Here is an 18,414-nt window from a genome sequence, read left to right on the forward strand (position 1 = left end):
CTTTTATGTTGATTTGGAAGAGAGCCGTGGAAATTTGGAATCAACTAGAGCCATGTATGAGAGGATACTTGATCTGAGACTAGCTACTTCCCAAATTATAATGAACTATGCATTGATTCTAGAGGTAAGGATGCAATTCTTGTTTAGATTACTTTTAAAGACCATGTCATCTAATTCCCATCGGTGCCATGCTCATCTATGTCTCTTTCGATGGCAGGAGAATAAATACTTTGATATGCTCATCTATGTCTCTTTTGATGACAAGAGAATAAATACTTTGAAGAGGAGTTAAGATTTTTAAATATCCACATGTCAAGGATATCTGGGTCACATATCTTTCTTCGTGAAAAGATATGGGAAGGCAAAATTAGAACGTGCAAGAGAGTTATTTGAGGAAGCAGTTGAGACTAACATTTTGTCTTTTAATTACATGAGAAATAGGAGTGCTCACGAGCTTCCTGTTTGGATAAGCAAATTCTTTTGGCGACACTACGAGATGATGACATGGTGCATCACCAATTTCAATATTCACCGAGTCTACTTCAATAAATTACCATGTACATCCAACTAATCATTCAAAAACCAAGAAGTAAAATATTGTACATGCACAAGCACAAGAGCACGAGCATAAACATGCGTGCTCATATCAGAACATGGATAAAATTGGATAGAGAAAGAGGATACTAAATGAATAAACCTGAAAGAAGGAAAACCTCAATAACTTTGAAACCATAAGTAACAACAATAAGATCTTCCAGAACTCTCTTTCAAGTTCCATAGGATTAAGAGCATATAAAAAATCTAAAAGCAGCACCCCCAGTGATACTAACCTGTAACCAAGCAGTGCCTTTCATAAGGACCTTTTCCTTTTCTTGATTGGTGCCCTCCACAAGATTCTTATCCGACAAAAACAAATGAAGCTCTGTCAATTTGTTCAGCTTCACAAGATTGTCAATGGATTGCAGCTCAAAACAACCTTCGAAATTTAGATATCCCAAATCATGCAGATTTTCAATGGAGCAAACGTCAACTAGATGCTTGCAATGACCCAAATACAATGTCTGTAAGTTCATAGAGAACTTAGAAGCAACTATCTTGTTCAGTCCTGGGCAGTCCCTTATTCGAAGTGACTTGAATGCTCCAACAATCTCAACTCCTTGATGTTTGAGAAGGAAAATATTGATACAGATTAGAGATTAGCAGGATACTTTTCAATACCAAGCATATTGGATAGCCTTAGATTTTCAAGTTCCAATTCCTCAAGGGATTCAAAAATGAATTTTAAGAAACCATCAGTAATAACACACTCATTAATGCACAACTTTTTTAGTGCAGAAAGGTCAGGGAAAGCCTCAGGATCCAATTTAAATCGAATGCCAGATAGCGAAAGGTGACCAAAGCAAAAAGATTGCTGACAGGCAGCTTCAAAAGCTTTCAACAGTTATGGACAAACAGAAACTTCATATTTTTAAGTCACTCATTTCCATGGGTAAACGGTGTACACGACAGTATAAATTGGAAAATGATGTAAACTTCCTTAAATGCTTAATGGAACTTCCCAAATCCTCAAGCAATTTGAAAAGCCAATGGCAAGTTTTTTCAATTGAGTCAACTTTGTAAACAAAGTTGTAGGAAATGCTCTCAGTTCATGCCCATTCCATAGAATGAGTTCCTCCAAACTGGTAAGCTCACCAAAATAATCAGGGAGCTCAGTGAACTGAGAACAAGAAACCCAAAGTTTTCTGATGCATCTTTGACAGGATATGACACTAGGAAAGTAGAATGTTTTGCCTGAGATGGCCCGACAAACCTCTAATTTTCGAAATCCCCCAATGATACCTTTCTCAACCTGCAATTTCCAAGAGTGTTCAAAATCAAGATATCTGATTTCTGGGAGATTTTGGAATGATTCAGGGATTTCTAATAAGGCCCTACATTCTTTAAGATCTAAGTGTTCCAACTTCAACAGATCTCTGATTGTAGGTGGCAAATAGTCTAATCTTTCACAATCAAATGAATCCAGATATTGCAAATTTCTCAAATTGCCTATATTATCTGGCAAAGCTTGCATATTTTCACAACCAGAGAGATCCAAGTAGTTTAAAGCTGGAATATTACAAACTTCATCAGATATTGTGACAAGGTTAAGGCAATGACTCAAGACTAGTTTTTCAAGTCTCATCAACAATTTTATGGATCTTGGAAAGCCCTGAAGATAAACACAACCTCTCAAATTCAGCTCCAGCAATTGTACAGGTATCTACAAAACAAGGACACAGAATAATTATCAGCCCAAACAACTGACACGGGAAAAAATGGCATAATTAGATTGACATAAAACTCTGCCAAGTACAAGTCCTGCAGAAATGAATCTGTTAATTGCCTGTCTAGTAAAAAAACTAGAAAGTTAGACCTAACATACGAAATATGCTTGAGAGTAGATGAATTTCAGCGAATGATATTGGCAAGACTAATTACTTGCTTAACACCTACTCTGTTATTGATCAAAATTTTGATATCCATCTAGCCTATTGTTGTTAAAATGAGCAAAAGGTAATTACCTACCTCCTGGTCATCGTTCCACAAGTGAAAATTTTTTCCTCCTGATATGTCCAAGATATGCAGATTTGTAAGAGGCAATCCAACCGAAAAAGATTCACTCGAGGAGTGGCGCCAATGAAAGCACACAAGTTTCCTCGAGAGAAACCAAAATCACCTTCAACACGAGCATCTTCTAGTATCAGCAACTGTAATTCTGTCATGCGAGCAAATGAACTTAGAGACCACACCAAAGGTCCTCCTTTTTTCCTTATGACTTTCGATTTTGGTACAACAAAAGAATGATTCCTGTCATCTTCAACTGCATTCACTATCAGGGTAAGTCCCTGAACACTTTCAGAAATGAAAATTATAAGAAGAATTAGCTCCAGGATAATGGTTTACTAATTCTATAGATTACAAGCAACCATGTTCTCTAGAAAATAAATTCATAAAACTAATTATAATTACTACAAGAACGAAAAGAAAGAATAGGCTCCAAGGATTTAGGAAAAATTTGCAAAAATAAAATCTAGCACGTTCTCTGCGATCGAAAATCATTAGTAACAACAATTATCATAAGAATAACCATAATTATCATAAACATATATTATTCTACTGTTCCCTATCTATATCACATTGGGAAAAAAAAAATGCAGCTTACATCTTCATGAAAATCTCATAATTAGAAATATGTTGAATTATCTTTCACAGTTGTTGTTGAAGTGCAGTTAAGTAGTATGCAACAATATGTTGTTATTTTGGCAATTCATTAAGTGCAGTCATTTCAACAATCACAATAAATTTACAACAAAGATAACAAGATATCATTTTTTGATGTTGAACCAATAACATGTCCTCTCTATTTCAAATACATTTATTCCATTTATGTTGTAAAATAATTTTTTTCCTATTTCTTCAATTTGATAAGACCCATTACTCTGGCTATACCATAGGAAGCTGATCATGCTATTTCTCTAACATGTTTCAATTTGATTGAATGTTTGGCATATCATTGACATAGATAGAAATCCAAAATTAATGACCCATTCAACAAGAAAATGAACTAGCCAGGTATAGAAAGGAATCAGAAAACAATGTTTTTATACTCACGGGTATTGGGATAGTCAAAGATATATCTGAAAGCATGTAGATGCATGGCTGCAAATGCATCTTCCAATGCAAGGTGTCTTCCATGCAAACAGGAACCCTTTAATTTGAAAAGGAGAACTACTACAAAAACAGGGCAAGAAACAAACACTTCCTTCATCCAAGACTTTAATAACATCATTGGGCCGCCATAGGCAAGAGCGACGTCCAGGATTGTTGAAGTCCTCCTCTTCTAATATTTTTGCAGCCATATCTCTGAGTTGGTCATATATACGAAACTTATTCTTCTCCAATTTTACAAGGCATTTTCTGTTGCAGAGACTGAACCCCAACAGACCCACCACTCAAATGCATCCCAAACTCTGATGGCCATGTCTTTATTTTCACCGATAAAAAAAGATGCAATATCCAAGAATATTTGCTTCTCTGACCAATCAAGAGCATCATAACTGACTCTAAGATGCTTATCAATATCTCCTGGTATAATCTCAACAATTGTTTGTAGTATTCACTCCCACATAGGAATGGTTTCTCCAAAAACCTGAGCTCCAAGAGTTTCCAGAGAGAGGGGCAACCCAATACAGTAAGTGACAAACTTATCAACTAGGACATCAAATCCAAGAGCAGGTTGGGGCATGAGAACAGCATGCCAGCAAAAAAGCTCCTTTGCATGATGCTTTTCAAGCCCATCCATATCATATATCAACACATTTGGGATACATTCAACAGTCGTCTATCTCTGGTTGTAATTAAAACTATGCTAGTGCAGTGGACAGCCTCAGGAACCCATAATGCATCAAGCTGATCAAAGTCATCAATATTTTTGAGCACTATAATGACTTCTGCCCTAGCCAAACATTTTCTTAGAAGAAATTTCCCCCGATTAATACTCTGAATTTGATGGTCTATTTGAAGTAAGTCCTTCAGTAAAAACCTTGAACTTTCTCCAATCCAGCTCTCACAACTCTATCCTTGATATCGTCAACAAAGCAAGATGCCTTGAACTGTGAGCGCATAATACTAAAGAATTCTCTGGCCAGTGTTGTTTTGCCTATGCCACCCATTCCTACCAATCCAACCACCCTTGCACCTCTACCTTCACGCCAAACTTCTAAAAGCCTCTAGAGTTTCTCTGTTTTCTCAGCCAAGCCAACTGGGTGCTTTACAACTTCCAATACATTGGCATTCACCATTTTGATCACATCTTGCACCACAGCCTTCAAGAGTTTGCATGAATTCCTGCACAGAAAGATTCCTTTTAGATGTTATTTGCATGCATGCATATATCTATATATATATATATATATAGATGATGATGTTATTGTTAACCCAAGGGCTAACAGGAAGATATGAGCCCAATGGTCCAGATTGAATCTGGGCCGATCTGACGATCACGGATGCTTGATAGGCTTTGAATTTTAATTTTTTTTTCTACAAATCCAAATCATTTGAAATTTTAGGTGTGTGTTCATCAAAAATAGGTGAATCTTCGAAACATATCAAAAACATATTTTACATGAAAAAATTAACCAAAATACCCCCGTAAAGTTTCAGGGGTATTTTGGTCAATTTATCTTTTGCGGATTATTTTGTTTATATTTTTATTAAGTGCTACTTGATGAGAAGAACACACGCCTAAAATTTCAAGTGATTTGGATTTATAGAAAAAAATTAAAATTCAAACACGAAATGAGATCTTGACCATCAGATCGGCCCAGATTCAATGTGGGCAGTTGGGCTCATATCTTCGGAAGATTTTCCATATATATATATATATATATATATATATATATATATATATATATAGACACACACACACACACATAGGAAAAAGCTAACAATAGCTGGGCAGCTATAAAGAATAGTAATATAGGTAGAATTCCAGCCATCAGATCTTCATCATATGGTTCAGAATGTATATCACTATATGAATTTTAATAGTTTTCCTAAAAATCTGATCATAATGAAATTTTAGACGTGTTTACTAAATAATAGAGCGCACAACTAAAAATTTTATAAAAAATATTTTCCAAAATATAAAATGACAGAAATACCCCTGAAAAATGATGGGGGTAATTTGGTCATTTTAAATTATTGAATATAATTTTTTATATGGTGCGTGCGCAATAGTGTTAGGTATATATACCCAAAATTTCATGTTAATTAGATTTATAGAAAAAATTAAAATTAACATAGTGATATGAATTCTAAACCACATGATGAAGATCTGACAACTAGAATTCCACCTATATTATTATTCATTATATAGTTGCCCAGCTATTGAAAAGGTTTATATCTATATATATATATATATATATATATATATATATATATATATATATATATATATATATATATATATATGTGGAAAACGGATTAGCCCACTAGCTCATAGGAACATTATGAGTCTAACGGCCCAATTTGAATATGGGCCAATCTGACGATTACGGATGTCCAGTAGTGCTTGAATTTTATTTTATTTTCTACAAATCCAAATCACTTGAAATGCTAGGTGTGTTCTTCTCATCAAGGAGCACCTAATAAAAATATAAAAAAATTCATTCTCGAAAAACAAAATGACCAAAATACTCCCCGAAACTTTTCAGGGGTATTTTGGTCAATTTATTTCATGTAAAATATTTTTTTGATATTTTTTGAAGATTCACCTATTTTTGATAAACACACGCCTAAAATTTCAAGTGATTTAGATTTGTAGAAAAAATAAATAAAATTCAAACATTACCGGACATCCGTGGTCATTAGATCGGCCCAGATTGGGCTCATATGTTCATATGAGCTAGTGGGCTAATCCCAGCTTTTTCCTACATATATATATATATATATATATATATATATATATATATATATATATATATATATATATATATATATAACCCTATCAGTCAGCCACAGCTAAAATGGAATAACCGTGAATCTAAAACACCTACGACTGGATGATATTGGAACTTCTAAATGTGTAATTGTCGTTTGATAGTCCCTATATACTAAGTACATTTGGCTTAGATTATAGGGAAGATTTGTTGTCTTGCACCCCAGTATTATATGATTTTGTCAAAGACCATCGCCTTAAGTGTTGTGTTGCATTGGCATCCTAGACATCATCCATGGTTTGCTAAATCATGAGGAGGACTGAACTAAGTGAGCCTCGACATCATCCATAGTTTTCTAATTAATTTGTGAAACCCCATATCCTAAGTGTTGTATTGCAGCGTCCATCTCAGATTTGCTGGCTCCCCACCTCATGTTTGTTCCACAACTTGTCCATATCCACCAAGTTCAAACCGTATAGTTTGCCTAGCCCTCCTCCCCCTTTTTATACTCCACCTACTCATCAATTCGGTCGCACCTTTTCCTTGCTTACATCCCTTATCTCAACTACCCAGATCCCTCCCAGGCACCCCCTCCTTCTTCTTTTAGCCCTTCTACCCTCTCACCCCTACCCTCAACCGTTTCCCTCTTTACCCTACCCCTTCCCCTACTTCTCTCTATCTGCCTTTTTCCCACCTGAGCTCCCAATCTTCTTTAGCTGATGACCCTGTTTCTTCACCCCTCCCCTCACTACCCCCTGACCTCTACCCCTCCACCCTCTTTCTCTCCTTGGCTGACACAGATACCACCTCACAAATCACCCCTAGAGCCGCAACTGATTTCCTCCGAGGTTGCTACTTACCCAGAGGCAACCAAGGTCCCACTTGGTCAACCTGAGAACCCTAATGCTCTTGAGAACTCCATGGCACCTAGTCCCCCTAAGGCTCCCGTCTCCTTTGCTCAGGTTGTTGAAGACTCCATCGAGGGAGACAGTGATGGGAGGAAAAGAGAACAAAAGTTGAATGGGGCACTTAGGGAAGAAGAAAGGATGAGTAATATGTACATACTCATGGTGTTCCAATACGACAGTCTTGAAGGACCTGTTCACAGATTCATCACAGCTGACGCTCAGAGCAGGATGTAGGTGAGATTCAGAGGTCAAAGAGAACTCTGTAACCTCTTTTCCTCCTTACCTTTTGCCGAAAAGCCTTTAGACTGCCCTCTCTCTTCTTCCACTGTTGACCGCCTGAGGAGGTCCCCCAGACTAGCCTCCACTTCTTTATCTGTTTCTAAAAAATGGAATTACTCATCTAGAATGTGAGAGGGCTAGGACAGACCTCTAAGAAGGACGCAGTCAAAGCCTTCACCTCCAAGCTTACTCCCACCATTCTTGCTCTCGAAGAAACCAAATTACCAGACCCAAATATCCAACTCATCCGCCGGGTATGGGGTAGAAGACCTTGCCAATGGGTCTCATTACCGGCGAATGGGGCCTCAGGAGGTATTTGGGTGGTCTGGGACCCCTCTGATCTTACTCTAAACTCCCACTTTCTGGGGGAGTTTTCTGTCACCCTTCTCCCCTCCAACATATCAAATGGGACCCCTTGGAAATTCTTGGCTGTATATGGGCCAAACTTACAAACCCTCAAGAACAGGTTTTGGGCATAACTGGACCATGTAGCATCCCTTCCACACCCCGTATGGTGTGTCGTTCAATGTAGTTAGATGGTCCCATGAGGGGAATTCCTCAACTTCGATCACTCAAGAGATGAGGGACTTCTCTGATTTTATCAGCCGCAATGAATTGATAGATATCTCCCTTTAAGGTTGTCAGTATACTTGGTCTAACCACTCCATTTATCCCACCATTTCAAAATTAGACAGGTTCCTCCTTTTTGTTGGTTGGCAGGAAAAATTCCCAAGATCCTTATCTTTGGCCCTTCTTAAACCGAAGTCAGATCACTGTCCCATTCTGCTTGATACTAATGCTATCACTAAAGGTCCCAGACCTTTCATATTTGAACTTCATTGGCTTCAAGAAGAATCCCTTCACACTCTTGCCTAAACCTGGTGGAGATCCTTTCTTCCCAAGTCACAGGTAGAGCAGGTTACATCCTGTAGACCAAACTCCAACTCCTAAAATCAGCCCTCAAAACATAGAGAAGCTCCATCCCCAGAAACTTCTCCCATACCATGTCCTTACTGTTAAAAACCATCAAGAATTGGATATTCTCAAGGAAACTAGATTGCTGGATGCCTCAGAGCAAGATCTTAGATCCAAGTCTAAACTGAAATACCTTTCTACTCTCAAGAAAGAAGAGATTTACAGGTTCCCGAGATCACAAGTTTCCTGGTTGAAAGCGGGGGACCATAACACGACCTTTTTCATCGGATACCTAACTGTCGCAGAAGAGAAAACACTATCTCGATGATCAAAGTCAACAACACCTACCTTACCCAACCTGAAGACATAGAGTAGGCTATCATAGAGTTCTTTCAGACTCTATACCCAACTCCATCTGGCCCGAGACCGTGAATGTCTTCCCTGGATTTCTTAACTCTATCAACGCTCTAGCCAAAGACAAGGCCCCAGGACCCGACGGTTTTTCGATTGCTCCTTTCAAAGGTTTCTGGGAAACTTTCCATCCTGATCTCCTCCTCTTTTTTGAAGAATTCTTTCAAAGGGGAACCCTCCACAAAGCCTTAAATGCCACCTTCTTAGCACTGGTTCCTAAAGTAGAAGGAGCAGAGGAGGTTAAAGATTCCGTCCAATCAGCCTTCTAAATTCATCCTACAAGATTCTGGCAAAAGTCCTCGCCTCCTGGTTTCAACTTATCCTCCCCTCCATTATCTCCTCCTCTCAATCTGTTTTCAGAAGTGGTAGACAATTCTCGATGGGATTTAGTGGCCCACGAGTGTATTCACTCAAGACACCGATCTAGACTAACAGGCCTTATCTTCAAAATCGATTGGGTCAATACTGGACGAGTCCATGGTAAGAATGGGCTTTGGGCAAAGATGGAGAATGTGGATGAGAGGTTGCTACTCCCATCCACACTTCTGTATTCTCAACAATGGATCTCCAAAAGGATATTTCCCCTCCTCGAGAGGTCTCCGTCAAGGAGATCCAATTTCCCCCTTCTTGTTTGCAATTACAGCAGAAGTTTTCAACCGCTCTATCTCCAGAATTTACCAGGCTCGACTCCTCTCTGGCTTCAAAACCAGCAGACATGGCCCAACGGTGTCTCATCTGCAATACGCAGATGACACCCTGGTGTTTTTGAAAGCCTCTCCAAGCGAAGTGAGTACCCTCAAACTGTTCCTCAACTGTTTCCAGACAGCAACAGGGTTCAAAGTTAATTTGCAAAAATCCAAAATGCTGGGTGTGGCAATGACAACAGCAGAAGTCAGAGCTCTCGTGCCAAGCTGGGGTTGTTTTGTAGACGAACTCCCTACCACCTACCTTGGTCTGCCTCTAGGACTTGGGAAACCAAAAAAGAGACAATGGTCCCATGTCCTAGGCAAGGTAGATAGGCGCTTGGCAGGGTGGAAGGGCAGATTCCTTTCAATGGTAGGTAGAACAACTCTGATCAAAGCTATTATAGCGAACTCCCCAATTTACCTAATGTTCCTCTTCCATATGCCTGCACAGGTGGCTAATCGTCTAAACCAACTCATGAGAAACTTCTTATGGTCGGGGCAGGCTGAGAAGAAGAAAGTTTCATCTAGTAGCTTGGGACAAAGTTTGCCAACCCAAAAACCAAGGTGACCTAGGTATCAGAGTCCTCCGAAAACACAACTTGGCTACCCTCGGGAAATGGTAGCAGCACCTTACCACTCAGCCAAATGCTCTCTGCGCACAGGTCCTAAGGCATAAATATCGTATCCCTGAGGGTGCTTGGATGCCTGAGAGGATTCAGCGGCACAACACTTCAGGAGCTTGGAAATCATTCTCAACAGTCTTCACTTTTACAAAAGGTTTGTAAGATTCCACCCAAGAGAGGGCTTGAGAGTAAAGTTCTAATCGGATTTGTGGTTAGGACCTTCCCCCCTGCGTGAGGAGTTCCACTAGCTCGAGACAAAGAATCTCAATAACCGAGAAGATGACGACCATTGGGGGGCGTAGAGTTTGGAACCCCTCTTTCTGAAGGAATCTAACAAAAGAGGAAACCAGCCACTTCTAGGTTCTCTCAACAACCCGACACTCTACCTTTATCCTACCTCAAGGTAACGATGATATTGTTTGGACCCTAGCCTCTTCAGGGAACTTCTCGGTTGCCTCTTTCTATAAAAGCTTAACCCTTTCACCTACCCCCTCGAGATCTAATAACTTGGTACAATCTAGAGTTTGGGCCACCATTGCTCCACCTAAAGTCCAGACCTTTAATTGGCTAGCCTTCTCCCACAAAGCCCTCACAGTGGACCACCTACAAAAGAGAGGGATCCCCATTCCTAATAGGTGCGCTGTGTGTGAATGTGAGGAGGAATCAATTCTCCACCTTTTTATCCTTTGCGGTTTCTCCTTTGACCTCTGGAGGAAAATACTACAACTGTTCGGCATCAAGTGGGTCACTCCCCCTTTGGTCAAGGCTTTGATTTCTTGATTCTTGCTGGCCTAAGGCCGGAAGAATCTTGTGGAAGGAAACTGTAGCAGCAACCATCTGGACAGTTTGGCTGGAAAGAAATTCAAGAATCTTTCTAGGCTCTAAACTCCAAACTCCAGCTCTCTTTCACAAGGCAGTATCTCTGGTCACTTTTTGGGCCTCAAACCACAAGGTCTTTTCGGGTATCCCAAGGAGTTTCTTCCTTACCCAATGGCATAATGTCCTCCTCCATCAAACGCAAATGGTCACGAGGCCAAATAACTAGCAACCTCCTCCAGAGGGCAAAATCAAGTTAAATTTTGATGGGTGCTCCCTAGGTAATCCGGGCCTAGCTGGGCCAGGGGGGGTCTTTAGAGACCATGAAGGCAATATTCTCCTTACTCTTTCTGAGCACCTTGGCTTAAAGGATTCCCATCAAGCAGAAGCCTTGGCCCTTTTAATTTCCTTGAAAAACTAAAATCAAACTTGGGGCTCACACCTCATAGTGGAAGGTGACTCACAAAATGTCATCTCCTGGCCAAGTCGAACAAGCTCTCCTCCATGGCATCTAACTCTAATTTTTGATGAAATTCACCACAATTGTAGGGCTATGGACGCCTCCCTGAAACATATCTGGAGAACGTCCAACGACTTCGCAGATCGCTTGGTGAAAGAGGGAGCTAGAAGTCAAAGTCAGGAAGTTCAAACTGGATCCACCTTCTTTTTTGCGCAGGACCAGTGGCACACATCTTAAACCTTTCTGTTCATAAGCTTTTCTTCAGTTGTATTTTTTTAAAGCTCAATGTAAATCAATGTAATTGGGCGACATCTATAAGTCTTTTTTGCACATGATAGACTAAACTATTTTTTTCCGAGTCCCCATGTGTGGGTGACTTCGGACCACCACAGCCTTGTAATACTTTCTCATTAGTACAAGGTAACCTTCTCTCAAGAAAAATATCATTCATAGTTTGCTAAATCATGAGTCTAATTGTGCCAAGTCCAGTAAATTGGGTGAGTTACAAAGGTATGCTGATTAATTTTTGAGAGATATATATTCCTATATAAATACTCAAGGTTAGTAAAACTCTGGGTATGTTGTGTGAGGAAGTGTGTTTTTAAAAACCTTACAGAAAATTGAGTCCAATCATAAGGAAAACCAGAGCACGCACGCAAGAAAGAACTCACACAATGCTCATAAAGTTTTATGGATTCGGGAACGAGAACTAGGTTGCTCATGAGCAGCTCGTTACAGTTTATAGCCATAAGCTTTTGCCAAGTGGAACACCCTTGATGGGGCTCTCAAGCAGTGTAGAAAAAATCGAACCGGAACAATTAACCAAACATGGAGCCGGAAGCGGTTACGCGGTCTGAACCAGTAAACCAACCTATTCAACCGGCCTAATCGGGGAAGTCCCAGGCATTTAAAGAAGTGTTGAAAAAATAAAAAATACTAAAAAAATCTAATAAAATATGAAAAATATATTTAAAGCATGATAAAACAATGCACATCCAAATGAAGTTTGAAAATTAATGAAAAAGATAGGATTTTACATAATCAATTTGTGCCCGATTTTTCCTTCATTGCTTTCAACACAGTACACTTAAACTAGATTGGAAGGTTAGAGTATAAAACATGGAATTAGATAGAACCCGACAAAGTATATGACTCCATCTGCTCTTGTGGATATAAGAACATGAGGGGGACTGTGCACCTCTACCGTTCTCTCCTCCTCTTTCTCCTTCCTGCTGAAAATGGGCTGAGTATGTAACTTCCCTTCTTGGCTAGATGATAATCTCAAGAGGCGAATTCACAAAGTGAGTATCTTCAGCCTCGATCCCTTCACATACCTCTGATCTTTCTCTAGAAATCTTTCTTTTCCTCAAACTTTCTCTCTGTGCTACCAGTTTGAGTAAAATTTCCACTCCAAATTCACTCCTCTCTCTCTCTCAGCACTTGCTCTCCACCTCAAGGCTTCAAAATATGAAGAAGCTCTCCAAATGAGTAAAGCATGGGGTATTTATGAGCCAAGAGTGAGAACTAGGGGGTCTTTCCACTCAAGATAAGCAAGGAAAAAATTCGGATGGAATTTGGGCAGACCGCCCTAGATATTATATAAGTTGACTGGTGTCTCGATCCACTGGTGGGGTAACAAGAAGAACCCACATTTTGTGGTCATTTTTCACCCCTCATTTTGATGTCTTTTCATGGCTTCTTATCAAACTCCCTTTTGTGCATTGATATGGCATTGAATTTGGGGTCCTTGTGACTTAATTTTCAATAGAACACCTAAAAAATGGAATCATGGTCCAATCATGATCGACGGCTCATGTGATGTTATATGCAGCAGTCTTTTTAATAACCTATATCTACAGCTCAAACCGCTTTCCAATCTGGATTTAATATATTTAAGCTCTTTGTGTAATCTCGTATGGCATTGAGGAAGATTATTTTAGCAAAAATTTCAGCTCGAAAGGCCCACAGATGATGGAGAAACCATGAACAAAAGCCTCAGAATTTCTGTAAGCTAATCCCAAGGGGTCCCCTCTGATTCAATCCAGGATCTTGGAATTATTGCCTAAAACATGCATATGGTCTTATTAGGCAGAAAGTGAGGACTGAACCACCCAAATTTCAGCTTGGATGGGCTTCATAAAATGGATAAAAAGGACCGCAGCCCGGTGGTCAGTCCGCCTACTGATGAATAGGGATATTTCAAGCCACCGGCAGGGTGTTTGATCCACTGGTGGAAACTCTAATCTAGCCCCAGGACATTGTATTATTAGAAGCTGGGTCAAACAGGGTATAAATGATTAGAGTTTTGGGGAATCGATTTGAGACTTGCCATATTAAAATCCCACAACATTTCACCCTGCTTAAAGATCGTTTCAATCAAAGATCCATTTTCTGGTGATTTTATCTCATCATTTACGTTTGACTATCAATCAATTTATATTCTGATACTCACTGTACTTCTAAATTTCCAAATAAATTTTTGTTTCTTCATTTTAAGTGAATTCAAATTCAGTTTTTCAACCTTCTATTTCCAGTACATTTTAATCTATTTCTTGGTGGTTTGCCTACTCGGTGTTATGGCTGCTAGGAATTCTTATTTTTTATTTGTTCTATTTTTAGTCTTGATTTTTAATTTATGGATTTTTTTCTAGTTATAGTGTCTATTTATATTTTAAATTTTTAACATTTTTATTTTTGATATAAAATGACAAAGAACAAACAGTTTGGGGTTTCGATTCCACAAATTTAAAGGCTAACACAATGCGCCATTCACCATAAACATCTTGATTATTAAAAAAAAAAAGAAAATCAAAGCTTCTTTAGCCTAGATTGTCTGTGCCAAGAATCAGTGTGCATTTCATCATCATTCAAGGCAATGATAGCAAAACTCTGCATAACGGCTGATAGCTGATATTACTAACCGAAATTTTCTTTTCAGAAAAGTAACTAAACAGGGACTTTTCAGCTCCCATAGTTTAAAAGGTTAGCCTAGTTAAATATTGGCCTTGAAAACCCAGTATAGTGCAAATATGACCACCGAAATGTTAGTGGCCTAGTGCATCTTTGATCAGGAAAAGCGAGGATTTCAGCCAACTTAAACTGCAGCTCATGAAAACTGATCATGACCAAAATTCCCAATGAAAATTCACCTAATTATAAACCAAAAAAAAACAGAATGGGGTTTCAGATTCCACCACTTGAAATTCTAAGCCAGTGAAGACCGGCGTAAAGACCTACTGTTTTTAAAATATAACCCAAATGGTAAACACCTGGGTTCATCTTTGTCAAGGAGAAAATTGACCACGATTTGGAAAAATTAAAAGGCATGCATATCAAAAGTTGCAATAAAGAGCAAATAGGTAACTGACGTCGATAACGAATACATCAAAACAGCATCTGAGCAACTCACCATCGAAAATCACTGAATTTCCAACCAGAGAGGTAACCTGTCTTCTGCAAGAAAAACTTCCACTCTTCTTTTTGCGTATATTTCGCAGCGCCCACAAAAGCAGGCCTGAAGATCCCCTTCTCTGTTCTTCTAACCTCTGAGGGCCTCACATCATAAAATATTGGAATCATATGAACCTTGCTTTGATGCATCAGCCTAGCTCTTCAAGACAAAGAGCGTAATTCGAAAAATCCCTTGTTAAAATTACTATACAAACAGTTGCCTCATTAATGACCTCCTCAATGGGGATCGAACAATCTCTGCTGCAAAGAGTGGAGATATTGAGTTTCTGAAGGAGTAAGAGAAGGTCCTTTGCAATGCCATTTTGGACCTCAAGAGAAGGGGAATGGCAAATGAAGATCTCACATTTCCTCGAATCCATATTACATTTATTCACTTCCATCGTTGAAGTGTCTGGCCCGAAACAGCCAGAGAAAAGCTTCTGAGCTCGTGAAGATGAACTTCTCGGCATCTTTTCTCGAAATTTTCTCAGACTAGGAGATAAATACGTTAAGAGTTGCAGAGTTAGGGCTTTTTCAGGAGATGAATGCATTGAGAGTTGCAGAGCTAGGGTGTCTTTTGTAGTAAAAATGGAATGGAAGGGGAAAAGTGGATTCATCAAAATTGATGGATTAGGGCATTGAGGAGTCAATGGTGGGAAAGTCAATGATAACCGCAAATGATCCATTTTTTATGATTAGGATTCCGATGAAGAAGAGGAGTCTTGTGCTAAGGCCGCGAGCAAGTCGGAAGAGAGAGAGATTGTGGAAGAATGGTACAGAGGGAAGGAAGAAGAGTTCAGCTATAGAAATTGAACAAGAAGAATGGCATTGCAAAGTCTTAACAATCATATTTGAGCCTACCTAAAAAATTGAACAATCATATTTGAGCAATCATATATGAGCCTACCTAAAAAATTGAACAATCATATTTGAGCCTACCAAAAAATGCATCTTGATCCACATCAAGATGCATGAACATCACAAAAAAAAAATAGATTTCAAATTTTAAAAATAGTGCATTTTGTAACAGATTTTTGGATCGTTAATTTTCAAGATTTTCATGGATCTATCGATCTATGCTATTTTTGAAGCTTTAAATTTTATAAATAAAGATAAAAATATATTTTAAGGATATAACAAAAAATTTTAGTATTGAAACCACATTTCTCAATATTATTTGAAGGTAGGTTCTAAATTGATTGTTTAGAGCGGTGTTTTAAAAAACGGTGAGTCAAACAAAACACGCGCGCCCGTGCCGGTTCTAACCCCCCAGTTCTATAGTGGAACCGCTGGTTCCCATCCGGTTCTATCCGATTCAGCCCGGTTCTAGAGTAGAACCGCCGGTTCCCATCCGGTTCAACCCGATTCACACACGTACATGTGTGTCCAAGCGTACGTGGGGTCTGGTTCGACTCGAAACACGCGTGCCCGTGCCGGTTCCAACCAAAAATAGGGAACCGCTCGAGTTTTAGGTGGAACCGCTAGTTCCCATCCGGTTCTATCTGATTCAGCCCAGTTCTAGAGTGGAACTGCCGGTTCAGCCCGGTTCACACATGTACATGTGTGTCCAAGCGTACGTGTGAGCATGCCCCACGTACACTCACACGCACACACATGTGTCCGAGCGTACGTGCAAGCGTGCCCCACGCACACTCACACGCATACACATGTGTCCGAGCGCACGTGCAAGCGTGCCCCACGCACACTCACACTTGCACACGTGTGTCCGAGCGTACTTGCGAAAGTGCCCCACACACACTCACACGTACACATGTGTGTCCAAGCGCACGTGTAGAGGTTACCCTAATATTCTTATGCACATTTTATAGTTCATATTGCGTAGGTATTTATATACCAAAGTTGAATACCCATTTTTCGATGTGGAATAATTCTCAAACATCATTAAATGAAAACGAAATGTAAATATAGTCTATTAATCAGCAACTTATAATTGTATGTAGTTAGATGACTTGATGGTTATAACTTTGATTTTTTTAATTGAGGTCCCAAGGTCGAATCCTTTTGGGCATGTGTTGCATTCAAATCCCCTTGGGCATGTGTTGCATTTTTATTGTGTATATAGTGGTTGGTATAAATATAAATATTTTTGTTGTATTCGAATACCCTTGGGCATATGTTGCATTTTTTGTTGTATATATAGTGGCTGGTATAAATATAAATATTATTGTTGTGTATATAGTGGTTGGTATAAATATAAATATTTTTGTAAATAATATAAAAGACATAAAAAATGAAAAATTAATTTTTTATATAACAGTTAATTTTTGTTGTATATAGTGGTATAATTATTTTTGTAAATAATATGAAAGGTATAAAAAAATAAAAATAAAAAGTTTATTCTATTTGAAATCTACATCTTTCTACTAACAATCTCTTTTATTAAATTTATTATAGAAACCTAAAAAAATAAATTTTTGAAAAATTGAAGTGTTATTTCTAAAATTTGTACGCATTTTATTAATTTTTACATTGATAACCAAATCTTTTATTTTATATATGAATTTTTATATTATAAATCATGTAATGTACTATTTTTCTTACAGTTGTCAATAATACATTTTAAATTAGATAATATTATAAAATATTTTTCATTTGTTATTATTTGGCTAATAAAATAATTATAAAATGTAAACTAATAATTATAATTTCAGTATATAATATTATAATTAGTGAGGTTGTAAAAATTTTGGATTATAGTTAGTTTGACTGTAATAGTTTGGGTTTTTTTAGCGGGTTAGGGTTTTTTGCCAAAACGAGATTTTAATGGCCTTTTTTCACTGATTAGTCTACTCTTTATAATAGTCCATATATAATTATATATTTTATCCTTGATAATTCTATGATTTTTCTTTTATGTGATGCAAATTTAATAGTTAAAATAAATTTATACATGGAAAGAACTTCTCAATATTCACAAATTGATAAAAAAAATGAAAGTTAATAATGTAGTAACCTCATTTTTTATTGGATTCCTAAAAAACAACATTTATAATGAATTTTAATAATTTTTTCGGATTTTTTTGAAGCTTTAATCCGACCGATTCAGCCGATTCCCGATCCGGATCGTCGATTCACCGATCCGGATTGGTTTTTGAGGTGTCCGATCCGGGTCATCGATCCATTTTTTAAACCATTGGTTTAGAGCCTAGGCTCCATACAAACCGCACCCTGACTATTATTGACAATTATGATTGCCAGAAAAAAAAAAAATGTCAAGAAAAGAAAAAAAAAAAAAAAAGAGGAAGTAGGGAAGAAAAAAAAGAACAAGGAAAAAAAAAAAAAGAGAAGACGTTTCTATAAGGCTTAAGCTTTACCCAAACAAAAAAAAGGTTCACCTCAAGTCTTTGTCTAGAATAGCCCCATTAA

The 18,414-nt window shown here is 38.2% G+C and overlaps 1 protein-coding gene across 5 annotated transcripts; it reads right to left on the reverse strand.

The window, feature by feature from the left end:
• Window positions 1–692: 692 nt before the first annotated feature.
• Window positions 693–15,969, reverse strand: LOC18423893 (uncharacterized). Of its 5 annotated transcripts, none has more exons than XR_016053523.1 (4): window positions 14,987–15,969; window positions 3,652–4,887; window positions 2,566–2,892; window positions 693–2,260 (listed from the first exon to the last, which is right to left on the reverse strand). XR_016053523.1 is itself a non-coding variant. In XM_088864012.1 (4 exons), the coding sequence occupies exons 2-4, from the start codon at window positions 3,827–3,829 to the stop codon at window positions 2,236–2,238; spliced, it is 498 nt and encodes a 165-aa protein (XP_088720138.1). In that variant the 5' UTR covers window positions 3,830–4,887; window positions 14,987–15,963; the 3' UTR covers window positions 2,027–2,235. The 5 variants fall into 5 exon arrangements, 2 of the variants coding, with proteins under 2 accessions (XP_020531025.1, XP_088720138.1); XR_002283234.2 differs by having other exon boundaries at window positions 2,562–2,892; window positions 14,987–15,926; XR_016053524.1 differs by having other exon boundaries at window positions 2,027–2,260; window positions 2,562–2,860; window positions 14,987–15,963.
• Window positions 15,970–18,414: the final 2,445 nt, after the last annotated feature.

This window comes from Amborella trichopoda, chromosome 4 (genome assembly GCF_054954075.1).
Source record: "Amborella trichopoda isolate Santa Cruz 75 chromosome 4, AtrichopodaSantaCruz75HAP2 v2.0, whole genome shotgun sequence".
In the NCBI taxonomy this organism is placed as follows: Eukaryota; Viridiplantae; Streptophyta; class Magnoliopsida; order Amborellales; family Amborellaceae; genus Amborella; species Amborella trichopoda.